Source organism: Acanthisitta chloris, unplaced genomic scaffold, assembly GCF_000695815.1.
Source record: "Acanthisitta chloris isolate BGI_N310 unplaced genomic scaffold, ASM69581v1 scaffold20396, whole genome shotgun sequence".
Lineage (NCBI taxonomy): Eukaryota > Metazoa > Chordata > Aves > Passeriformes > Acanthisittidae > Acanthisitta > Acanthisitta chloris.
The window spans coordinates 44,059-71,901 of NW_008678996.1; the positions used below are offsets into that span (position 1 = coordinate 44,059).

Sequence of the window (27,843 nt, forward strand, 5' to 3'; positions counted from 1 at the left end):
TCACTTTCAGATTACCTAAATGCAGAAGCAGTTTTGAGCATAAAAAGTTAAGACACTTATTTTAGATTTTCGGTGCACAGAGCTTATGATATATATACAACATTTGCCTAGGAGGAGGCAAAAAACTAAATGTTATCACACACACAAGTCCATATGTGTAAAATATACAAAACCACATTGGTACTGAAGGCATTTTGAATGATTTTTTAAAAGCCAAAGTCCTCAATGATTTACTGCTGTTTTCTCAAAAAACACATTAGCTACACTACCATTTTCCAAAAATAAACTGGAGATTGTAAAGAAACATATGATTTTAGCACCACCTTTTATAGTACAAATAAAAATGTTCAAGTAATGCTAGAAGTTTATAAAAATCTTAAGAGTTATAAAATGATGTCATAGTGTTTTTACAAATAGGTGATTCCATTAAGTTCAAGAAACATAAAATACTCATTTAGCGTAAGAATTCCTGACTTCCTAATGCCATTTACATGCCTCACAGCCAGGTACCAGCAGGTGGAGACAGAAAAGCAAAACTGTCTTGATGTAAAGGAATGCCAGGATAAAGCTGTTTCAAGAAACTCCTAGAACTGTAAAACATTGTATTAATTATGAAGAACTACCTAATAGTTTTCATTGCTGAGGGTGTTTGCCTTAGCTTCTGCCTCCAGTTCATGTCTCGTCTCCAATAACCTCTCCAGAAATACAGTGACCATTCAATCCCAATGTCAATACCCCAATGCAAGAATTTAGCCAAAACAGATCCATAAACTTAACTACTTAACTACACCAAATTCAGGGCCTTCGTGAAAACCTACAACGTGTCTACTCACATCAATGAAACTAAGTAGACACACAGAGACATTAATCTTCTGGATCCACATCCAGCTGTGTTCTACCATCCATAAAACCAAACTGGCTGTATGTGGTGAAACAATACAAAAAAATCATTCTTCCCGTGCCATTCCTTTGCCAGTTTTTCCACCACAGCATGTCCTTATACTTGTAACTCAGCCTCCACTTTCTTCTTGTCACTTATTCCTCTTGACTTTACCGTCAATACATTGTCTCAGCTCTAACTTTAGTATAGCCACTGCTCACATAGATTAATGTTAATTCCTTTGACTAAGACTGTTTACCACTAGCTCTCCCAATCAGGTTTTAGAAAATTAATTGTGGTTACACATTTTAAAATTAATTACCTTTGAATGCTTTTGTTGCCTCTGTAGCTGAGAGCACAGATACTTCGGTTCCTTACATGTGTAAAATGAATAACCCTTGCCCCAGCCAACTGAGAAACTGAACCAGGGATGAGAAGAAAATTACACTTTGTCAAACTGCCCTCTCCACTCTCACTCTACATCCTTCCATTCTCAGTTTTAAATCTGCTAGAGCATTTGCCTGTATGAGAATAGTTAGTTGTGTCTGCTATGCCAAGAATTCTCCTCTTCAATCCTTCAGGTCTCTAAGTATACTGTCAAAGTGCTTCCTTCTCTTAAATTTCTAATTTAATCTCACTGGGTATTTTTCTGCATGCAACTTCTCCAAGATGTTATTACAAACACTTAGCAACTACAGTGTCTCTTATGTGTAAGTGCTAAGCAACACAAATGAGAGGGAAAACACCCTTTTTTGGTAGACCTATGTATCTGCAGCACTATTTAACAAGTGCTGGATAAAGACAACTCTTCTAGTAACGAAGACTTTGAGTGCAGTCCTGAGTTGAGTAACAAAGCACTAGAAGTTATTATTCTATGTTTGCTTTAACTATTCATCCACGAAGAATATATGCAACAGATCTGTCTTAATGTCTGGCATTGTCAGAAGTATTAATGCAGTTTTCTTCCAGCTTTACTAGACTGCACTATAAAGATGAAGCCACCTCTAATCAACTCAAGTGTCAAGCAGACACTTACCTCCTTCCTAAGGCCTTTAAAATTTTTAGATCTCAAGGAAGAACACCCTCAAAAATTTTACAAGATTCATAACTGACCAAAACATGTCTCCCACAGCACGGCAGAAATCCTAAACAGTCTCCAGTTCCTTGTGTGTTGCTCTTTTGATTGTAGCTCTATCACACAGCTTTGCCCTTCCTATCTTAGTCTGAATGGCAAAACAGTATATTCAAGCTCTAACCGAAGGCGTCCTGTATGACCTAATTACTTGGGTATTCATTTGATCAAAAGACACATTATCGCAGTAAGGAAATCAGAGGACAAACACAGGCACATATTTAGATCCATAGCAAGTATGACAATATCAATTATCAGAAGCTTTATTTCCCAGAATTGGTAACCACAGCACTGGTTAACCTAAAACATTCATCTCCCCTTTCTGATGGAAACTACAACACTGGCAATGTCTGTGGACTTTCCTTTTCCTTATGTCGTGGCTACACTGCAGGGTTGGTTTGTTTGGGTTTTTTTAGTTATGCATTCTCTTTCATCAACACTCTTCAGATAATAGAACTAGTGCAAGGCTGAGGTATGTGAAACTGATATATTATACTTCAGGATTAAGCAACTACCACACAGTTCCTTTCAATAGCTGAGGATTGGAGTTGTCAACTCAATCCCACATTCCAATTCATTCGGTTTTAAGGGCATATAGCCAAATGCCAACCAGATCACTTAAGTTTCCTTTTTGTGTCAGGAACTCCAGATAATCGCCAGAAAACAGTGCAACTGAGACTCTTGGAAACAAGTGCATACAAGTCAGCAGCTCAGTTTCACTGGTTATATGTCTACCTGTTCATTAATCATTATCCTGCTTTGTCGGGTTTGTTTCTTCATATTAGCAGAACAACAGACCCTTGCATAAGTTTTAACTTGATACAGTGATAAAACCTGCATTTTGAGTATTTGATTCTGCATTAGAGAAAGTTTTGTGGTGCTTAAATTACTAATTCACCTGATTAGATGTTTTTCCAGAAGTTATTTTCAGGATTTCTAGAAGAATACATAGGATGTCAGATGGAATAGAAGAACTTGTGCACAATAACATGGCTGCTGTAAAATCTTACGAGTGCTAAAGGATTACATACACAAGGACTGTTAAAATATACAACAAAACCTGGAAGAGTGCTGTGTTCAACTTGCCACTGCCAGACTTCAGCATGGCCACAACTGCCAACCTAACACTCACATGGAACCCTCCAACAGAGAAAGAACACTGCACTTTTACCTGTTGCAGCACAGCCCACTCACTACCAGTCAGTACACACCAAGCATTTCCATCACAACTACTGAAGAATTCTCTTGAACATTTTGACATCAGCTATTTTGTGACTTTTATCATTCTCTCCCACTAGTCAAGTTCTCCAGGCATCCCCATTGAAACAAATACCTTCTGTGGAGGCTCAGCATTTCTGCAACTCTACTTACCTTCCTCATTTAGTTGGGTTTTGGTTTGGGTTTGGTTTTTCCCTCTGAACAGAGTCAGCTAACACGATGCTGAACACCATTGCCTTACTATGTGTTGCTCCCTAAAATACAGTCTGCATTCCATCCACATATATAGTTATTCCCAACTATCTTGACATTTTCTGATTTATCATATATAGATTTATGATGAGAGGTCAATATCAGTTGTCACAAATAAAACACGGAAGTATTTCCCTTCACTACATTCAAGTGTTGTTGAAACAAACTTCTCACTTTTTCATGCAACTCAAAGTTTTACTTAAACTTTATTTGAAAAAAAATTCTAATTTGACATATCAAGCATAAAACTTTCAACCTAGGAGGCCACCATTTTGTAATACATCAAAGTTTTAGGTGTATAGAATGAAGGTTTTTAAAGAGAAAAACTTATTTAACTACATTAACATAGACAATATATTAGGATATGCAGGAAAGCTCGTAAGAGCCCAATATTTAACCACAATAGCAGAAAACAAACCAAAAGCAAGATATTTTATAGGGTTAAATGAAGTGTATTAAAAAAAACCAACCAAAATATTTGTAGAAAATTGTTGGAAATCATACCTTCTAAAATCACAGAAAGAACACTAGCTGTAGATTCCAACAAAGAACCATCAACTTCCCTCCATCCTCACCCTGAGTTTTGGAACACATGGAAAACTGCACCATCAGCACAGACCATAAAATGGAAACTTCACACAGTTTAACAAAGTTTGCTGTTAACTTAGAGCTGTCAAGATCTTGGCCAAGAAGACCCACTGAGAAACGTAAATATGTGCAGATAGTTGAATCCACACCTGACATTTAACACATTTACCTGCCTTCCTGTTAAATTTAAAGCAAAATCTTTTTAGAGACTCCACTGAAGGACTCCTTAACACATCATTTATTATCAAGGACTTTTCCTTCTCCAAAGCTCTCTTGCTAGTTAGAATCTGTACCCCATTTTTAATTACATCTTATCGAAAAAGAAGTTGAAATTATAATTAGCTCCTGCATCAGGCCTTTAATAGGTGTACTTTGATTTAGACCCTGCTCCGACAGTGGGCAGACATTAATTAAATGATTTCTCACCTTGACTACTCCATCAAAGCCAGGGATTGTGTTGACCTTTGCATTCTTGGCTAACAATTTGCTTTCAATCTTGTCTCCCATAGCCTGAATAGCATGTGTGTCAGGTCCAATGAAGGTGACACCTTCTGATGCCTGCAAAGACAATCAAGATAAAACTTTAGGAGACAAAAATAAAAATCACACATGTATTGCTGATTTTTTTCCGCTTTTTGAACCGATTAACAGAACATTTATAAGACAGTGATCTGTTTACATAACAACCTAGCAATATATAAGCATTTCAGCCAGTTCATTAAAAATGTGTATGACCTTGTGAAACTATGTATACACACAGATTCAAAGCCCTATAATTAGCATTTGTATAAATCAAAGCCAGGCCAGAGAAAAATAGCTGCAAGTGGAAATGCTCCAGCTTGAAAGTTAGAAATATTCCTTCAGAAAAGAGACTAGCTAACTCATCATTGAACACCCACAAGTGATTTACAAAGATAGGTTGGCTAAACTGTAATGCAGTTTAAAATTCTATTGTGCATTCCTAAAACCAAACCTCAATGAAACATCACAGTGCTACTGCAGTCTCCTACTCCAAGTATTTAAGATTTTGGAAGTAAGGTAATAAGTGAAATAACATTTCCTTGACTCTTTCAGGCAAGTCTTTTCCAATACTAATGTGGAAACAGGTTAACACAAAATACTTTAATACTTCAACTTTAAAGCTTTAATGTGTAGGTAGAACACCGAATTGCAATTTTCTTCCTCCCGTTTCTCTATACCAACAACAGACTTCATTGAGGCAATTCCGAGAGAGGCATTTTTTCAAACCTCCTCAGGTCAGTGCTACACTGAGTTAAAGGCAATTCTATCATAATTAATTCCCTGAAAGGTACTGATGCATCAGTGAGTACACATGTGTTTCAGGCAACTTAACATCTTTTGTATGGAGAGAACCCATACAAAAAGGATGGAAAGGGAGGAAATTTAAAGGAAAAAGTAATCAAGCCTTGCACAATATTTCCAACTGTTTCATTGACTTCATTTCCAGTCAATTCTAAGACACCTGTAAAATGCTTAAAACCAACTTGTTTCTAGCCAATGTGTAGCTTCCTTAATGCCAAGACTTACTTAATACCAAACACCCAATTTCTTAAATCACAATTTATGTCTTAATATTTTGTCTTTCCGACTCGTACTTGTGCTGCACATACTAGATTGTTACAGTCACCAACAATAAAAAATAATTTGTTGAAGCTTTGTGTATTGATGTGATGGTAGTACATGATCCAACCCCAGAACATCAGAAAAATGGGGTTTTTAAGCTGGGGAGCAACATCTTCCTATTCACAATCTTGTAAGAGCTGAGAGATCCCAACATGTTTGGGAGTCACTGTTTCCACTGTCAGCAGCTTCCTAGCAGGAAGAGTGTAATAGCAGAAGCTGTGTAGACAACTTCCTATCATCCTAGCTAACAGGGAGCTACAGATAACAGAGAAATGATCAGATAAGTATTACAAACACACTAGGAAGCTCAGTGCAAAGACACCCAAACCAAATGCAGAGCATCAGTTTGGCTACATCAAAGGATTATTAGCTTCAACTCACAACGAACCATCTGGGTTTTTATCTCAGCCCACCTCTCCTGTACTACATTTAGCTTATTAGCTCAGCAACTCAGTATACTGATTTGATGAATAGCTGTCTTACAAACACTAAGTTGGGAAGGCTGCAATAGGAAGGAGGTAGGGATAAGAAGACCAATACAAGAGTGCAGATCTATTACTATTCAATGTTCATATCCTTTGGCACTATAAGAAATTTACTTTTTAAAGGAGAAGGGAAATGAGAAGCAAAGAGCTGATGCATGAAACCATAGTGACACCAAGTTCAGATCTAACTTTTTCAGAAACTACAGATTACAGCCTGAAAACTGGTGCTTCATCCTCTCTTAACAAGAGAGTTGCAAATAGGTGCCTGCATACACCTGGAGGTAGGGCAGTTCTCTTCTGTCAGACCATATTCCAATCTCAAAGTTTTGTGGAAAAGGTTCACTTATACACTTGACAACTGGCGATTACACTATCCCTCTTGTATCACTCATAATCTGGAAACACTTTGTTTCTAGTTTCTGCCTTAACACTGCCATTTGCATACAGATCCACACCACTTCAAACTTCACCATGCATTGCTTCCTCCCCTCACTTTCTTCTCAAAGTCTACCATCAAAAACATGGACTCTCCAGAGGTCAAGGCTATAGGTCCAGAACTTTTGCTGCCCTAACAGCTCAGCCAAGACTTCCAGCTTGCGGTCTGTTTCCATATTCTTACGAGTATTCCTTTGTCCTCTGACTTTGTTCTGACAGAAAATAAAAAAACCTTCATTCAAATTGAAGATCACAGGAAAGGGTGGAAATTACATTCATGGCATCAGCAAGCATCCAGCTGAAGGTACATAGAGGACACTGTGCTTGACTTACTGTCTCATCTCACTGACTTGTGGCATGGACTTCCAAAGTGCCCAGTTCACTGCCTGCTGCTGTCCAAACAGGACAAGAATACAGCACCATTCAGGAGAGGCTGTAATATTCCACATGGATGCAGCCAATACTACTTACTGAAAATTGAGTAACAGCTGATGTGCAGCAGATTCACATTACTCTAATGCAAGTATCACTTGGTGCAACCTGCACCTTTGTCTTTTTTTAATGTACACCTTTCATAACCCAGAATTTAAAAACTGCACCTGTTCACACATGCACCTCTTGGCTTTAACTGCTACAAACCTCCACACCCTACACAGAACTGCTCTTTCACCATGAACAAGCAGCAGCTTAGTACCACCAGCTGTTCCCTTGTATGGTTAGTCAGCTGGGGCAGACACCACAGCCAGTCATTTCCCAGCAACAAAATCTGAAACAAAATACTGTAACTCAATGCAGTATCACAGGATACCTGAAATCACACAACTCTGCAATGCTGCAACGTCCATGAAACAAAAATAAGTAACAAACCAAGGGGATTCCACAGGTTTCCAAACAACATGTCTAACCACCTCTTAGACAGAAAATGTATGCATTCTCTGACATGACCTGGAACTAACTTTAGCTAAGCACACAAACAAAGACTTTGTTAACTTAAGGCACAACTAAATAAATTCTTGCAAGTATTGCTACAATAATTTAAGCTCCTATCACTCAAAGATGCTCGCTCAAACCCTCTGTCAAAGCTTCTCAGCTCATCACCAGGAAAGTGCCCTCACTTCTTCATTGCCAACATTCACACATAACACACTAGCTGATCCATTCAAAACTCTACTGCCTAATACTGAAAATGCAAAAAAGAGACCATAAGAAAGAATGTGGTGGTAACATCTTCAGCTCCCACAAAGACCTAGCAGCACTCAACCATTATCATACTTAGTATATCACACACACAGAAGTGGTGAAACTGTACCAGAAAAACTTGCAGTGTCTGATGACAGTCTGTCCACACAGACTTGTCAGTGTGGTAGCAAGTACTAGAACCTCTGCTGTACATACATGAGCTTAGACACTGTGTATCAAACAAGTTCTTCCAAAAGTTCTGTTATGCCCCCACACACAGTGCATTTCAGCCTTGAAGCCTAATTGTCTGGCTGCAGGGAACACATCAAGTTTCACCAAAAATATTCACCAGCATTTTCTTTAGAAACATACCTGTGATACCTTGCATAGTCAAAGGTACAGGCAAACAATAAGGAACATTTTATAAAAGAACCATTTCATAATACGTTCCATGCCAAGAAGGTTAGGCTTTTAGTTGTCCTAAGTGATAGATATTGAAGAGTTTTCCCCAACACCCCTCTGTTTTTGAAAGCCATAACAGTGGGTCTAATTGTCATGCCAAAAGATCTGCAAGAAGTTCACGTTGTCTTCCTTTTTCTTTTAAGTCAGACAAAGGCCTTGTTCTACCCTCAGGGAAGGCAGGACCCCTAATATGGCTAACACTAAACAAGGTCAAAGTAGGACAAGCAAAGGCAATATTTGGAAAATCCATTTGGGAAGTTTGTGGTTGAGCTTTATGTGACCTTCACAGTCAGTCAAACACATCTGACTGCTCTGGGAGAACAGAGTGGACCAAACAGACCTATTCTAGTATAAATTGCCATACTCCTAACATGTTCAAACTAAAGGAGGGAAAGCCCAGGTTAGATGTGAGAAGGAAAAGGTTTTTTACTGTAAGAGTGGTGAGCCACTAGAACAGGTTGCCCAGGGATGTGGTGGCTGCCCTGACCCCGGCGATGTTCAAGGCCAGGCTGGATGAGCCTTGAGCAACCTGATCTAGTGGGGAGGTGTCCCTGCCCATGGCAGGAGGTAGGGACTAGATGATCTGTAAGGTCCATTCCAACCCTCAAATTCTATGATTCTATGTGGAAAGGACCTGTCCATCTGGCTCTTGCAGACCTGAGGTAATTGAAGAGATTGATTCTAGAAGAGGAGATTCCTTTGCATCTCCTCCTGGAAATTATGAACACAGATATTCACAATTACTGCATTATACAGTCAGTAGTGGATTCAGCCTCAGTGACAGCATAAGCAGAACTAAAGCTAGAAAGCATGAAGGAGGGAAAACAGCATAATAAACTTTTATATGCACTAGCTCCCTTGGCAACACATACTCCTCCGTGGGCTTGTGAACCTGCAGCAAACCAGCCAACTCACTGCCAGGCCTCCCAGAGCTGCAGGAAATGATTGAACAGTTCTAACCCAGCTTTAGACAAAACAAGTGATACTGAAACTTACCCTCTGTCTCTCACTATGTTAGTTATGGACAATTAAACACACATTTTGATGTCCTCATCTGAGCCAACATATTCAAATCTGCACGAAACACCTTAACAGGAGCAGCTTCAACAAGGAGGTGAATATGCCATATACAAAAAAAAAAAAACCAACCAGCTATCAAGAATCTTACGTTTTCTCTGTCAGGATCATTTGGTGAGGGCATTCTTCTACTCACAGCATGCTGATGTGGCAAAACACAACTCAAGTGCCCAGCTGCTTCCAGGTGCAAGAACCCCTAGAATTATCTTGCCACATGGAAACAGTGACAATAATGCAGACTTTGTGCTTGTTCATTCCCTGGTACCTGAAATGACTAGTTGTGGGAAAATGTTTCCTATCTCTGAGGAAGAAATGCTTGAGAGGACAGAGAGATCCCAGGAACAGTTGTAGCTGCTCTACCTTATTGAAAATAAACTTTGCTAATTAAACACAGAGCTGTTTGAAACAAGCTCACAGAATTTACAAGAGAACTCAAATGATCTGTTGCACCCTGCCATTGAATCATAAATGCTCAAACTCAGACTTCCATATTATGTTTTCAAGATTACCCAAAGTCAGGGTGATATTTATGAACGACAGTAACTAATTCGCTCAGGAGGAAAGGGCTCAACCCCAGCCCTGCTGGTTGTGTAGGCTCAGAGCCTTCTGTCTGTCAGGAGTGCCAGGGAAGTAACTGAGACAACCTAGTTCCTTTGCTCTCATTCTCTCTCCTTCCTCTCCTGCATATCCCTTCCCATAGTCCTACCCCCTCCTCTAAGGCAGGCTTTGAAACTCCTCAGCTGGCTTAGCTGACCAACAAGGCAGACAATAGCCTTTTTTTTTTTTTAGAAGTGTTTTCCATCACTTCCATGAGATAAAAATAGCTAAACAGATAGAAGCTTAATGGGCACTTAAGGAAGGACCACACCAGGTGCTGGTGCATGCAACTGGGAACAAGACCCTTCTTTTGGAGGAAGGCACATCCCCAGACTCTCAGGTCCACGGGGAGTGGGGACTACATGCTGCCATACTGACCTGCTCTTGTGTTCAGGTCTGCATTACTGTTATAAGGTTTGATTTAAAATAAAACAGGATGCTTCTCTGAGGAGTGTTGTTTGAACCACAGAACAGCAGAAGTTGGAAGCCAATGCTTGAACCAGCTCTGACATGTGGTGTCAAGTAGTGGAACAACTTAGGGGCAGAAGAGAAGCAGAAGCAAGATTCTGCTGCAGTGAGGTAACGGCAACATCAGCAATGAGTAACAAGTTACCACACTTACTCAAGAATTTATTGGTGAATAAGATTATCAAGGAACGTACACAGATAAAAACTCCAGTAGAAACTTTATCATAAGTCTGGTTTTGTCTTAACCCTCAAGTTTTCTTCACAAGAAAATCTGGAAAAGCTTTCCACGAAATACTTGGATGCAGTTGATGAATTCTTTCACTGCTGTACACTGTCCTCTTGACTCACAACCAGTCAAGGAGGCAGACCCAAAGGGGAAAGGAATAGGCCTAAGTACTCTGGGAATCACAACCAGTGTTCCAGAAAAACTGGGATCTTTCACAAATACAATCACCCATCTACAGCTCATTATCTCACCAGGAGGACACAGACCTTTACATGCAGCTGCTTGCAGCCACATCCAAAGCAGAGCAGATAAGCAGCACAGCTCAAGGATGACTGGAATAGCCAGCTGGGATAAAAAGCCTTTAAGTCACATGGGCTAAATGCAGGGCTGAAAAGCAGAGCTGGCAGCAAAAGGCAGGCCCAACAGAGGAGAACTATAAACAACCTAAGAAAAAAACCCAAGCAGAACAGAAAAGTCTAGATGAAACATCTAAAGACAGACAAGATTCAGGAATTCTAACAGAAAAGAAAAAAAAGAAAACACAAGCACAACACAGGCACACTGACATCTGTTTAGAAAGGTTGGGACATACCAGATAACCTCATAGTACAGGAACTGTCCATTCAACACTGGGAAGGAATCCTTATACGAAATATACTGTAATAACATAAAATAAAAAGCATCTACTCAACCTAGGAAATACCAAACTGGTAAAGTGCTCTGTAATAGGATGTGGTGGACATGAAAGAACACCCTAAAGCTTTCTGCTAGAACCACATAAATGACCTATCAACTCAAACACGGGGGCCTTGTTGCTATCCTATCCTGAAGGCTCAAAATGAAGAATGCATGCACAAGTGGCAAACGATCTGTCCAGACATCAACCTGAAAATTTAGTACCAACAAATAGATAATTTCATTCTATGCAGACTTATTTTAACCTAGCAAAGGCTTAAAACAGTAACAAGCCTAGGTATTGTCATGGATCACCAAAAGTAGTAACTTTCTAGCAGTTCAGTGAAAAAAGTTCTTCCAATCTTGTTTAAAATGAAATAAGCAGAACTTTTGAAGACAAAACATCTGTAGAGTACACACACAAGAGAGAAAAGACAACACTTACGGGTACAGTAGCATCCTTCATCAGAACAAGAATTTTTACAAAATGAGCCATGCTGAAGAAAAGCAAAATATAAGCTTCTGTACAGGCTTACGACAATGAATACAGCATGTGATGGAAGCAAAAGGATAGACATAGTAGAGGGGGAAGGGCTGTAGCATCCTACTTTTCTCTGACTACAGCTGCCTCTGGCTACTGTAGTTATTTCTAGAGGTCTGGCTTTTGTTTTGTCTGAGGGTTTTGGACGGAGATGGCCTATTACAATCACCTTGAGTTGCAGAAGCAGCAGGCAGGTAGACTGACAGCAACCAGCCTCGAAAGCAAAATGTAAACTGGCAATTGGAGAAGTGACAGTGCCTGATGTAACTTGCTAGAGGAAGGAGGTGATGGTGATGAATTGTGCTACCCAGCCTGCCAGACCTCACGGCTTGTTCCAAATTCTGCTTCAAAATAAAAACTTACTTGGCTCCAAAACACACTGCAATGTAGAGGTCAGAACTCACCACACAAGCTATGTCACCCCTGTGATACTATACTGTGCCATTTCAAATAGCTGTACTCACAGTCTCAAACAGAAGTACATACTGTAAGAGAAAGTAACACACTGGAAGTGGTTTTTTAGGACAAACCTATCAGAATAAAAAAGCCTTACCTAAAATCGAACACAGCTGCAAGAAGTTTGTCTCATTTCTTAAAACTGAACTTAAGGACACTAAAGAATTTTCACAACTTCAGCCTTAAGTAAGAAGAAAAGATAATTGCTGAGCAGCAATATCAAAAAACTGAAAACTAGAATACACTCATTTATTTGGAAATAAATCAACACGTATACCAGTCTCCATGTCTAACCTTTGGCATGGGCAGGGAGATCTGTTAATAAACTCCCTTTAAGCCATCATTCTAAGAAATTTTAACGGATTTATTTAACCCTGGTGTGAATCTGGTAACACTGGTCTCCAAAGTATAGTTTAAACTATGCAGAGGCATGAAAATTCATTAATCAGTTACTAGCAGGGCCAGATAAACTTTAAAATGTAGTGTATACATATATACATTCAAACATGGGGGGTGGAAAGAGAATTCAATCTGTTAGACCACTCTTAGCTCAGCTTAAACAAAAGGCACAGTTCCTGAACCAGCATAAACACAAACTATGGCTACTTAACTCCACTGTCCAAAAAAAGTGTGCACCTCAGAAAAGGAGCACAACCTCCTGCATAAACACCAGGGAGTGGTCAGAGTCCATCTAGATGGTCAGCACCACTTTAAGCACAAATGCTGCCTAGAAAAGAGCTTTTAAACAAACTTTAAAGTCATCTCCTCTTTAATTCCACAGAAGTGGTAAGTTATAAAACCAAAACTAAGAATCAGGCTGATCTGTAGACCTCTCCCTTAATAGGATACAGATTGTGAACTCATACTATCGAATTATATGTACAAAGAGTAAATGTGCTCACGTAGATCTAATTCAGTATTTCAGAATCGGAAACTCTCATTAACCAAACATTTCAGCATGTATATTATAGCTTCTAAGTGGAAAAAATTGTTCCAGGTCATATTTTTTGCAAGTGAAAAGAAGCACAGAAGCAGCTTTTTCCAAGGACTCAATGCACAAGACACTGAGAAGAACAAGTACCACCTCTGTGGCTCTATTCTTACAAGTTTTCACTTTCCATCTCCTCAGCAAGCTGAAGTTCTAACTTGATATTTCGCTTTGAAACGATTTACAGCTCTAGATGGTCTACATATTTTGTCTGTCCAGAACCTAAATGCAGTACTGAATTATCTGAACTCAGAAGCATTTCTCAAATATTAAGCTATAAAGCTTGAACATGCAGGAGTTTACATGACATGCCACTGTCAATGATGAATTGCTTCACCATCTCTGAAACACTACACACCACCCAAGGCACAGGCACAGGGACTTAGCCTGGTATGCTAGAAAAAGGTTGAGTATTGGACTATATCCGTAGTAACGATTACTCAGAGAATTTAAGGAGAAACAAACTTAAGAATTTTCCTTGGATAGTTTCCATATTGCTTTTCTTCACTTCATGGCATTGAAACCACCCTTGATTTTTACATGATAAAAGAAATCTGTGGAACTAATCCTAGAAACCTCTTTCTGTTTCCTTGCTTAACACCTCCAGGCGACAGAAAAGACAAAATGCTTCATTTGCATCCTTAAACATTAGAAACTGCGAATGAGCCTTTTCAGCTGCAAATGTTATTGCATCTACATTTCCAGAAGAGAAAGAAGGTTAAACAGCCTACTCAGGTTTATGTTAACTCATCTCTTTTTAGCACCGTGAGCAGCACAAAGAGCAGAGAATGCGGAAGCTTAACAGCAGAACCTCTTTCTTCATTAAGTTCAATTAGATCCTGGCAATGGATATAGCCGCTGATTACACGAAGATAAAGAGAAGAAATCAGGTATGCACAAAGGAAATGGCAAACACTAACAAGTGTAATCTTAGTCTTCCCGATCATCCAAGCCTCGTGAAGACCATTTCATTTTTCATGCAACACAGAATTTCTATCAGTTGCATGACCACACAATTTTGCCCGATGTAAAAGCAGCTTTTGTTTAATCATTAATTCAAACTTAGTTTAAAATGTAATGTACCAGTGTTGCACAAAGCCATCCTGAATGTTAGTAAGGTGACAGATTCCTTGCTTATCGATAGGTACTCCATCTTATCAATTAAATAATAAATTTGAGCCACAAATAGACAAACCTATTAACTACTTTATTTCAAAATACAATTAAGTACAATTTATTCTTCAAGAGAATTACATCCCCTGACTTGGTTTTTAGTTAGGATTCAAGCTACGTATTTTTAATTTGTTTGGAGGGGGGGCACTTGGAATTAGTGTACTGAATTCAGCAGAGAAAGTTAGCAGCACTTTATTTTCTAGGCCATTTGGCTTTCAGTCTGGAAAAAGTCTTCAGCTTGGCATAGGACACTCACTGAGATGTTTTAACACAAAATATACATTAGTCTAAATGAAAACCAGGCAGTCATGGAGAAAAACCAGGGCAGAATGATGAGAGGAAGAAACAGGAGAGTATCGTTCTAGCCAAAACAATACCTCACACAACACCAATGACCCAAGTTTATGACATATACAAAATTTCAGTAGGGAAGACAAGTTCAGTAGGGAAGACAAACAGAATAACAAACAGTTAAAAAACCTCAATGTTAGAGCAGATTAAAAAAACAGTTCAAAAATCCTAATGATAGAGTAGATAAAAAAATGCAGGGGCACAAGACATTCTTAATACAGCCATACACTATTTGTCCTAAAGCTGCACATGAGGCTTTGCAAGTGAGTACAGAACACAAGCACATAGTAAGTGCACTTTGCAATACCTTAGCTTGTGTTTTTCAAGGGGGAGGTGAAAGAAAAAAAGCCAGACATGAGAACACATTTAGAAGTCAACCAGTAATAAAAAACTTGCACCGTTATTGAGATGTTACACTGAGCTTGCAGTCCAAGGATATTAATTGTATGCCTGCATGGTGAAAAAAAAAACTGTCTCGTGTTTTTGCAGACGTTCTTCAATGCTTTCTAAGTTAGGTGATCATGATCATATTTACACTGCATGTTCAGAAATCAAATTAAAACTTAGTGACTGTCCAAGCTCACACCACCCTGAATTTAGTGATGAGTTAAGCACAAGCAACCCCAGTATTGACAGCCAAAAAGATAAGTGACCCTAGAATCATCTTCCTAATAACCACTCTAATAACTACATTGAAAAAGTGTCATTTCTCAAACACTGTAAAAGACAAAGACAGCAAATAAGCAACACTATTGACAAAAACAAGACTGTTAAAAGTCCTCTGCCCTGACCAAATTATAACATGGGTAACTCCATTCTACTGACATACAGCTCCCTTTTCTCAGCTGTCTGCTGTAGCTTAGGATCCTTCCTGTCCTCACATGAAGGCTACTAATTTACTTCCTGCCAAATTGCTGCAATTGCTGACCAGTATTATTTCTTCAGTAGATGTAGCTATCTTCAAACATCTGATAAACACTGTTTTAAAGAGTTTATAAAGATTCCATAAACTACAGTAGAGGATGCAGAGCAGACCATCAAGATCACCTCAGAAAACTGGAAGCACCTGCTGAAGTTATTTCCCCACAAGAAGAGAGCCATTAGGAGAGCTAAATTTAATTTCTCACACTCAAAAAATAGAACATTATATGATAAACAGGCATGTTTATAAAAAAAAAAACCACTGTCTGTTACATTAATAAACATTAGTTAAGAGCTAAAGAAGCAACAATTATCAGCAACAAAAACACATGTGCTTGTATTTGTGGTCTAGTTTGCTCACCACCACCACACCAAACCAGGCCAAACACACTGAATCAACACACTGTCTTCTGCCAAAGCAGGATATATTGATGCTGCAGCTACAAAAAAAAAAACCTAACAAAACAACCAACAAACCAAACAAACCATCACACAAGTAAAGGAAGGATAGGACTAGGGCAATGGCTACTGAAGACTAAAAGCCATTACAAACCCCCAAGGACAGGATGCTGCCCCACAGGTCATAGTGGGGCAGCATATTGTGGGGGTACATAGACAGTACCCCCACAGCAGGGCTCAATTTCTCCTGCTTCTCACACCCCAAGCAGCAGCTGCTGTACAGCAATCAGTTTGGGAACCATATGAGCTAAAAAGAGCTAAAAGGACAAAGGGTGCTTAGAGGATTTTGAGGGACAGTCCCCAGGAGGGACAATGGCACTGGTGACAACTGACAGCAAATACACTGTCACCAGACACATAATAGATACATAGGGGAAAACGTGCAGAAAAGGTATAGGCAAGATGACTGAAAACTACGTTTGTGGCCAGAGATGCCTGTGGCAGCCACTAGCAGACAAGAACTGGGAGTCAGGGGTACTTGTCATGGCAATGAAATGACTGACACATGAGGTAGCTGCAATCTAGAATGGCGATGGATACAGGAAGAAAGCAGTCAAACGCAGGAATGGCTAGTCCAGAGAGGCTGTGCTGTCACCATCCTTAGATACAATCCAAGCTGGACATGGCCCTAAGCAACCTGTTCCAGCTGATGCTGCTTTGAGGGAGGGACTAGGTCTCCAGAGTTCCTTCCAAACTCATTTACTCCATACACCTAAGCGAAGAGTATCAGGAAGATTATAATCTCTGGTCAGGGGAGGAGGGTTACAGCAACTAATAGTATAGAGAATCTGGTACAATCCTTGTTAAAAACAAGACAAGAACCCTTGTAGGTTGTCTGAGATGGAGGGCTATGGATCTTCCTACTGAATCTTGCAACATTCATTTCTTTAAGAGAAAGCAGAGCCTTGTCATACTCATTTTTCTTCTCTAGTAACTGGTGGTGCTGCTGTCTCTAGCCATTTATTTTTACATCTGTACTGAAGTATTCTGTTCCTTTAGCTTTGCAGACAAGTGATACCCATTAGATCAATGAAATAATTGTTTTTAAAAACATACAAAAGTTCCCATCTCTGAAAGACAAGCTCATCCAATTGTATTAGATCACCACAGGATACAGCACAGTGCTGGGAAGACATAGCTGCAGGGCAAGCAGGAAGAAGAGGGAACTCCCTACACCAGCACTGATATGGAAACACGAGGGAGAAGCAGCTACAGTCTCTGAGGGAGGGAGGATGGTAAAGTAGTACTTCTGTGATGCTCTCTAATCAGTTGAGCAAGCACTAGTGTACATCTGGGACAACATCAGACAACAGACACAGTAAAAGACAGCATTTCACAGGATTCTATTAAGCACTGCTGCTATCTTCCTCACTACTTATTTGCAAAAGGATGCACATAGTAATACTGCTAATAGAAGATGTTCTTATTTAAATCTTACAGTTCCTTGGAGAAAACTGTGGACTAATTACCCTGTGATGAAAGATAACTAGCTCTTACAGCTGCCCACTGAGAGAGATCCAATATGCTGCATTTAAGTAAATCAAAAATTCATTGATTCCCTCCCCCCCCTTTGGAAAGTGTTCTAAAAAAGTCAGGGATTTTTTTGTATGTTCCAACAGTCAGTGTACATAGCTCTCCCTCCAACTTCTCTCTCCCTCCAACTTCTATTTTTGCTCTACTTCAATGACGTTTACACTATATATTATAGGCAGAGATGTGTGTGATTATGTTGTCCTCTTAATTGTGAATGTTCGATAAAATTAAGGAAAAGAGGCTCAGGTGCTTTTGTAGCCAAACTTAAAAGAAAAATATTATTCCTAGTTTTGTAATCTTTAAATAAGAGGACTTGTATATACAAATTCAGTTTCTAGCAAGTCCTGCTCTTACTCTCATATTTTCTTGCATGAATCAAACATGTAGATTTGGCCCTTTGTTTTTATTTTTACACCAAAGGCAAAGAACTACATGTGAAGATAAACATCACCGAATATTATAAAAGTTTCGAACTATTTTCAAAGTATGTGCACATTATACAGCTTGGTTAGCATGAGGAAATAACAGTGGAATTGGGCACATTTAAATATATTGAACAAAATGTGATAGACTGGCAGTATTGCATCACTCATACTACTACAGCTTTGGGATAACAACCTCTCACTATCTCAGTGTCATAAATAAAACAAGTCAATAATATGCATCAATATGCAGCACCAGAGAATTTACAGGCAGTAAAAATAAAGCAATGCACAAGATCCCCTTGTGGCCCTGCTCCCTATGAACCACAACCACTCTGAGCTGAGGATGATGTATTATGACAAATGCATCTACCATGTATTCCTAAACACCACCACCTCTGAATCCCAAAGATAAATTTCGTCTGGTGGCTAAGGGTGGAACAGCTTTTTGGAACAGACACAATCAACCTCCTCCCTCCCCTTCCCAACAGATGGGTCTGAGAGTTGGACAGTCTGGCTTCGCTCATGCTATAAAGTAATTAGACAAACAAATCTGGATCCTGTAAATAAGCATGTGCTCGAAATTAAGCATGCTTAAACAGTTGCAGGGCCTAAACTTCAAAATTTTAGCCTGTAGAGGAAATGAGCCTATTAGATGATGGCAATCTTTCTGAAAAGTTGATATTTCTTCCTTTTCAAAGGTCCTCACAGAAATGGGGATGGCAAGAGGGGAACCAATCTTGGGTAAGCAGAGACTAGAAAACGATCCATTTTTTTAATATATTTTATTGCAAAGCAAACTGATGTTTCAGAAGTGCTAAACATAGTAAATGAGACCACAGTACCCCAGAAAACTTTTTCTACTTTAGCATTTCAGCAAAGTTATATCAAAATGGTGAAATGCAACAAATTCCAGCCAAGAATCCAAATTAATTCCAAACTCCCATTTATCCACTGGGCTAGAATTACCTCAAAATGCTGAGTAAACTGGATTTTCACTTGCAAATTGAATGCTGAAAAGGATGTGCAACTAGATGTTCCTTAAAGCTACAGAAAAAAATCCTTAAAGACAGAATATACTGAGATACATACTAGCAGTGAAAAAGCATCCATAGATATATAAAAAACGGCTGGATTTTACCTCCTGCACCAAAGAAGAGAAACAAAGAGACAAGAAGAGACCACAACTGCATCAGAGCAAGTGCACAGGGAATGAATGCAGCGAGCTAGATCAACTCTAACCCCAACATGTGGTAACTCCTGAAAGCACAATTTTACAGACTCCAAAGTCCCTCATCATCCCTGTGGTCACTGCTAACAATACAACAGGTAGCAGCAAGAGGCTTGTTCTGATGGGCTCAGCCAGAGAGGGAACAAATAGGAGATTTTAACCATCAACAGCTAGAAGTGCTGTACCACAGAAACAAAATCAATCTATAGTGGCATCCTGCTACAAAAAAGCAGAGTCCTGACCCCCAGGCTTTTTAATTTTCACACTTAGTCCATTGCGTTTTGCTAACTTCTCTTTCAGGATTACTTTATAAGCTTGCCGAAGATGACTACATAAATAGTAGTCCCAGCACAAGGAGGGTGGCAGGAACATATGACCAGGGCCAACACCTCCTTGCAACAGCAGAAAAACTTCGGGTTATTGAAACTGTGAAACTGCATCTTTGCATAAGTCTCCACAAGATGGAAGAAGGTATTAGAGCTCCCATTCCTTGCTTTGCAGGAGCAACTCAAGTCCCACTGGCAGCAGGAGCTAGACCAGGACATTCATTCTGGAGTCCCAGGAGGAAGAGAGGCTAGAACAGAAAGGAATTTACCATTCAAGTTCTCAGTCATCCTCTTAAAAAAGTGATTGGTCCATTCATTGAAATTTCTAGAATGATTAACACTGTTTATCACTTGCTAAAAGAACAATCTTTCCCAAATCCCAAACAAGGATGACTCATCAGGTGAAAGGTGGGGGGGGACCTGCTTCAGATTAGAATTTTTTACAATCTTTAGAGATATTACTGAAAAACAGTTCTGCATCAGCAAAACTCCTTCCCCAAACCTCATCCTTCAGGCACTACCTGAATCATCACAAACATAATATATAAAAAGATCTTGAATGGATGAAAAGCAAGCATGATATTATGGATGTAACAAACAAGAATCACCACTTCCAATGATAAATACATGATTATTCTAAATATGGTGTCACAATGATCTCTCTACATTATTGTAATAACAGGATTTCATTAACTGCTCAGACACAAGTCAAGTTTATTCCTTCCCCACATCAAAATTTCAGTCTGAGTATTTTTGAACAAAAGCACAAATCTGAAGAGTGTATTTATTGGTCTTCATGTGTGAAATTGATGCTCATCATCTCTCCAACAACTTAGAAATTCAAGAAACAAGAAATCAAACTACGTGAGTACTGACAAGAGAGAGCTGGAGGTATCAGCTATGCAAAAAAATTAGCTAATCTGACAAAAGATACATACAGAAAATGGCTTATGAACTAGAGCTGGTGCTTAAGATGGACTTCTTTTGGAAGAGCAAACAAACAACAATCCTGGCTCCCAAGATTTTCATTACAGGAAAGAAATGTGACAATAAGGAACTCATTAACTCATGTCTGGAATAAATAATGTTTTCCACTCTGAACATAAACACATTTCAAAAGAATTCAAAAATATTATGTATAGGAAGGGGAAGTTCCAAAAATATAGAAACCAAGACCAATACCATCACTGTTTTCTAGGCAACTAAGCCCTCTAATTTTAAGGAATACAGTTCAGATACCAAGTGCCTAATACTGGAGAGTTTTATATATGAATATCAAGAGCTTATCCTTTAAGAAAACAAAATGAAAAGTTACCCTAAGAAGTCTCTTAATCTTATATTGCATCATAAACATGTAAAGGTTAGAAAAATTCTTGCCCACGTTTTAAATAAGGTTTATGTTGAAAAGTTGCTGTTAACAGAGGGCACGAGACACTTCCCCACTGCAGAAGCTTTACAGGTAACTAAAAAGAGGAGGCACAAATGCCTTAAATACTGCTTTATCCAGCCACAAGGATTGCTTGCATTCTCCATTTTCAAAAGAATGGTGGTGATTGAGGCTCTTCAGTGGTTGCAGGGATTAAGGTTTTCCCATTTAGAGCCTCAGGGTTTTCTTCCCCATTCTTTTTTTTAGTTTACTCCTTTTTATTTTTCTTCAGTTGCTAACAGAATTGGAGGAAGGGGGAAAAGGCATAAATCAGCTTTTCACTATACATGTGCCTATGACACTGAGCACAACAGGGATTTGGTGAGCATAAATAGGTTGTTGGATTCTGCTCTAATACAGATAAAGTCAACAACAGGCATTAGTGATACTGTAATGGAATTGCATTTACTACACTTTGCAGTATCCACCATTATACACTTTAAAAACTGAGTGCCATTTAAGTGTTAAGCAGTCAAAAATGTGACTCAAGTTGCTTCTGTCTTTGCTCTTTCAAGCAAATTTTTCTTCAGCTCCAGGACTACATCTGCAATGCTATTTATTCTTCAGCATTAGATCAGAAAACACATACAGCAACCTTTGTGTGAAGAACAAACCCCTTCATTGCAGATGTGTGAATGGTTCATAGAAGAGTTCTTGCCGTTCATGAAATTAAACCCACATTCACTCTATAATCTCAGGCTCTTCTTTCAATGTATTACCTCTTAACTAGCTTGTGTAAGCACATGTATTTTTAAAGGTGTTTTATGCTTTTGCTGTGATTATGATTGTCTCATTGGTCCATTTATCACACCTTTCCATGCACACAGACTGAACACACTGGTGGAAGGACAGCTGCTGTTTAACTCGCTCATATGGAGCTCCAACTCCATAATAAATCCAGAACACAATTTTCATTTTTGAAGAAGTCATTTGTCAATGCTTAGTATATAGAATGTTCTTCTCTTGGTCTGAACACCTATACCATTTGGACATATTACGACATGCCTTTGTAATCCATAAAAGAGTATTTGAATCTCCTCACATATTGTCTTATAGCCAGTTCAATTTTTCAAAAAGGCAAGGAGAATCAAGACCTTTAACTATTGTACAGAAACACTATTACCCAGCAAATGCCAGCTGCCTTAGTAATGGAAAGCTACAGTGTATAAACAGTTCAGGCTTTTTTTCTAAATCACTATGACATATTTGAGCAGCTTCGAAACCCTTTGGAAGAACACACTAGATCCTTGTTTTAAGAAAGTGTCTCATTATTGACTATTACAATACAGACAATGTAGCTGAATGCTAAATTCCTTCAAAGTACACAATTCAAAAAAAGCAGCAAGACTACCAACTGCCTGATGCCTAACAGCATTTCCTGTCCTGCCCAGCAAAGCAGCTCAGTTGTTTTCTCTTCTTAAAAAACCAAATTAATAAATAAAAAATACAGCTCAAAAGCTGACCTCCAAGTCATAAACCAAGATTTTTGTGACAATGTGAAGACTGAGGTTCAGGTTTTTGTAGTTTGCAATAGTACATCATTCTAATCAACCTCTGTTTTGGCACAACTAACAAAGTTACTAAATTAAAGTGATACCTGTAGTTTTATGGTCACCTTCAGAACTCAGTGCAACATCAACAAGAAACTTCAGGCCTATAACTCTGTTACAAGATAGTAACAAAGGCCAAACTCCATCTATCTGCTCATTTATGGGAACACAAGATCAAACCATGAATCTTACACTCAAAAAGGTGAGTAAGCAACCCAGAGTTAAATTTAAACTCTTCATAGTAACATTAATTATTATACATCATTCATTTTAACAACGGCATTCAACTATCACAGGAACACAGGCTACAGAGTTTGATTTATCTGTGCTGAAACCTAATCATTACCTAGGTTTTTCATTAGCCAGGTTCCATCTCCATTTCAACCTCTCTAGCATGCCTAGAGTAGCTCTTCAGTCCAAATACTTTAGGAAGGATTGTCATTCCTAGAATGGAATCCAATCATCAGATTTTACTGCACTCTTAACAGAGCAAGATAAAAACACACTACATTAGAAACTCCTTAAAAGGAAATAACATCATCTTGTTCCCAAAGGTTCTGTTTTCTTTCACTGTTTTTCAGAGGCAGTTGCAATGGCTGCAGTTTTATAGTACTGTCTAGCAAGGCTGATGTGCCATTACATGACAATGAGAATACCTGGCAATATAAGTATTTTATTCACAGAGTCACATATTCAGTAGGAAATGATTCCTGCACTGAATGATAATGTTATAAAAATTAGCTGGACTGGGATCTTAATACACAGACAAGAACTTTTTGGGGGGTTGGGTTGGTGGGCTTTTTCCCCCCTGTTCTTTTGCTGCTCTTTATCTGGTTTTAAATATCGTCCACAATTCTGTGGAACATCAAATATGAAAGTGGATTTGTGTATTTCTCCTAAATCATACAATAGCCAGAAAGTGGGGAAAAAACACCACCAGAAAACAGATTGAAGTGGGAGAGAGAAAGATAACACTTGGGTTTAACTGTAAGAAGAAGAATGCCTGATGTTGAAGTCCTCATGAACAACACTTTTTCCACAGAAATGTGGCAGAATGCTAAATGATTCAAAGTCATACAGACTTCAGTTCATGCACGAACATACTGCAGATACCTTATCTTCAATTTCAGGCTGTAATGGAAAATTCAAACTGTAAATTCAAAGAAAAATAGTTGTGTGGTTTTCTAGCACTTAGAGCTAAAATCACAGCCTGAATTATATTCAGAACATAATATGCAAATACACAGTAATACACCCTTGCATGGATATAGTATGTGTGCTCAGTTCCTGAAGTTATCCCTTATGGATATTTTGGTGCTGTGAGGTATGCAGTGTGTCAGATTTGTATCTGTTGCTTTTTAAACAAAGCCAGTGTAAAATACTTCATGTTAAAACATTAGAACAGATACTGAATTTAACACATTTAAGTTACATTGGAGAGGAAAAGCACTCACAACAGCAACAGGAAAATTACCAGAAATGAAGCAAAGCAAAAACACTATAGGAAACCAAACACAATTTAAGAGACTCTTTAGCTTCTTTGCCATAGGAGCTGTTTGAACCTCCCATCCCTTTAATTGTGGAGGCTACTTAAGAAATTCTGTGTCAGTCAGGACCAACACTGAAATACAGCTATAGTAGCCCACTTTCAAAATTCTTGAAAACCCATTTAAGGATATCAGTAGGGGGTAAATTAAAGCTGTATGCATTAGGAAGCTAATAATTTGAAAAATGTACAGGGGCAACGAACCCTGAAGTTATCAAGCATTGAAATGACTGGAAAAGTGTTTTGTATAGTTTAAAGTAACTAAATACAAAAAAAAAAAAAGCTGCTGTAAAAAGAAGTACAACTATAATCTACTACACAGCCTAATATCTGAAGTATACAAAAACTTGTAGATAAAGCATTCATTTCTTACCATACAGACATTCTGGTAATAAGTATAGTGGGAAGGTAGAGTCAGCCTGTAGGATAGCAGAACTAAGGTGCCCTTTAGTCACTCTTTGCAAAAATCTGTTACTTGAATACACTTTTGGCAAATTCTAAATCTCATTGGACTCAAGTATTCCACTCCAAGGATTTCTTGCACAGGAGTTTCTCTCAGCATCTGCAAATAGCTAGAACTGTCAGTGAAAAAATTTAAGACAAATAACAGCTGTTATAATCTTTAAATTGTTATTTAAAATGAGATGAAAAGGAGCTGCATAAAGAAGCTGGAGGACTTCAATCAACGACTCTGAAATCAGAATAGGAACAACACTGTATCATGCTAAGCATGATACATCATAAATAATGCCTGTATACAATAACCTGTGTTTCCATTTATAAACCACTGAAAACCTCCATTTATACAACCTTCTGGGGAAGCTGGAGAGTCTGGCTGCCAGGTACTATGAAAATTTACTACAACCAGAGTTGTCCACCCATGAGACACAAGACTATCTGAAATTGCTCCTTGTAGTTAGGAGATAAGAGGCCTAATTTTCAGTTATTTCCGAACTCCCTGTGCCTTCTAGATGAAATGCCAAGACAGTCTTGAACCCAGAAAGACAAAAACAAGAGGAGAGCATGCAAGGAAATAGCAGGACATAAGCTGATCAGGAGAGGATCAAGAGCAACAAGATGTTTTGAGGAGAAATGCATCAGCTTGTATAAAATTTACAAATATGTTAGAAAATAACAGTTTTCCAGCTAAACTAAATATACATGTGCTCACTGCAAGGTTTGAATACTGTCTGAAGCCAAACACTGAAGAATGAACACAAAGAAATATTGAGCCTCCAAGTAAGGCGAGAGACCCGTGGAAACAACCAAGCAACTATGTAATGCAAAACTGCATGAATGACTACACATACACACACACACACAAGCCTCAAATGAAATCATCTTCATTCAGGCATTTTCATCTTTTGAGTAACCTGTTTTTAAATGACTGCTGTCATTTTAGCAACATGGCTTTGAATTTAATACCATGAGATTAAGCACAGCTTGCCAGCAAGATGCCTTGCCCAAAAGTCTAGGCAGGGAACTTACTCTTTCTAAATTCCAGCCACAACAAATTAAACTGAACTTCTCTGGGTGGGATAGGTGGAAGCATCACTCTGCAGCACACCTGCTGCCTGCCTTTGAAAAGCAAATTTACACACTGGATGCCTGAGCAGCCCTTTTGTGCTAAGGGGCATATTCTCCATATACAGACATGATGCACTTTCAGCTTTTGCACATCCAACAGCACACGAAGTTTTGGGCAGCCCACTACAGTCATCTACCAAAAGAGGTCACAGCTCTATCATATGGCTGCTATGGGAATTATTTATCTCCATCATTAAAACAGAACCCATGAATAAAAGTAACAGTCTTACAAAATTCAAGCATTTTAGTTTGGTACCACCTTAAAATAACACGTTCTTTCTGCAAGTGGAATGAAAATACACACTGGAAATAAGAGATTGTAGTACCCCTTACATATATCACTCTCTGGCTTGCGAAAATACGCAGAAACTCGTGTATACTTATTGTCCTCCAAACGACTAAAATTTTTTAATCAGGTTTTAGGATACAAAAATTAATGCCTGACGTGCATCACAATACCTACTACTTAAATTGAGCAACTTGACAAGTATCCTTTGAACACTGCAGTATGGGCTGCATGGGTGTTGAATTCACCAGATGCCTTCCCCAAAAACAACTCCTTGAAGACAAATACGGTTATAGAGTACATCAGTTTGGCTGACAAGAATCTGCCTCTCACTCCATAGAAAGCCAATTCAAAATTTAAACTGGAGAACAAACAACTGTCTCCCCAAAACAACCAACCTGTAGGAACATCTCATATTTTGAGGCCAGATCCTGTTCCAAAGACCAATCACCGATCTACTCAGAGCTACCTTTGGTGCAGTAACAGCTTTGCCTTAGCATACACAATTATATGCCATAGATCATAAACCAGATCATAGACAGGAAGCCACAAGCCACAACTCTTGCTCAGTCAGGAAAAGAACCAAAGCACCAAAAAGTCCTAAGATCCAGAAAACAAGCAGTTCACTTGCCTTTAATAACTGCACAACCATGCACACAAATACACACAGTAGCAAATGCTTTGGAGTACAACTTTACCTTGCTTAAATGACTAGGACAGTGGCACACACAGCCACATTTGTTTGGTTAGCCATCAGGAAGCACATTCAGACAAACAGCAGCAGGTCAGAGCTAGGGGACCTACTCAGTAGAGACTAAGCCTCCATCCATCCCAGACATCTGCCTCTCCATAAACCTGCAAGAGGCAATCTCAACTGCAAGCACTCTTCATCCCTTCCCTACTTGATCCATTCAGAACCACAGTCCACCTCTAAGACAAATCTGCAAATAGTTCATGACAGTAGCCACTAAAAAAAAAACAACCCCAAAACCTAAAACATTCCAAGTTTAAAGGGCAAAATGTTCACCTTACTTTTGTGCAAACTTCACTCAAACATCCTCCTGACTGTTTGGTAGTCTTGATGACTCTTTTTCATGCAAGTATCTCCAGATTTCTGAGAGAGTAAAAAACATGCAAGCGTCCTAACCATGAGACAAAATATCTGACACAAGTTCATTCATGAAAAAAGCATAATTTTCCCCAGGTTTCATAGTTACAAGCCATGAAAAATGTCTTGGCTCATAATCAAATATGCCTTTCCAGCAACACCTATAGATACTTTGCGACTTGTTACCTCAAACTAGGCGTCATTGTCTAGTCACCATCTCAATCAACTGAGGTTCTGCATTACTTCAGATACCTTTTAGGTGTTAACACAGTGCTACCCAAATGGTAGCTACTTTGCAAATTAACAGTAGGAACTCCAAATTTGACCAAAGCAGCTATGAAAATATTTCAGCGTGTGAGAAATACTCAAATGGCTCTACCTTCTGCAAACATTCTCATTTAAATATATGCACCTAATGTTCAGATAGGCTAATAAAAGGGTTCTTACACAAATTCTTACACAATGAACTGGCAGGTTTTATTCACAAGAATGTTCTGGAATATCTTTTGCTGGTTTTCCCCCATTCTAAATGTTTAATGCATTCCCTATCCCCAAACTGTATAATAAGTAGCTTGAATGTAAACAGTGTTCACAATACCTTAGAGAGAGAGTGGGAAAGAG

At 38.8% G+C, this 27,843-nt stretch overlaps 1 protein-coding gene across 1 annotated transcript in view; it reads right to left on the reverse strand.

Annotated features, from left to right (window-relative positions):
* PCCA (propionyl CoA carboxylase, alpha polypeptide) overlaps positions 1-27,843 on the reverse strand; it is a gene marked incomplete at both ends in the record, with an annotated part of 113,321 nt that overhangs the window by 40,395 nt on the left and 45,083 nt on the right. Inside the window, one exon of the mRNA XM_009077129.1 lies at positions 4,497-4,628. Coding sequence (XP_009075377.1) covers positions 4,497-4,628 — 132 coding nt within the window. The remainder of the gene's footprint in view (positions 1-4,496; positions 4,629-27,843) is intronic.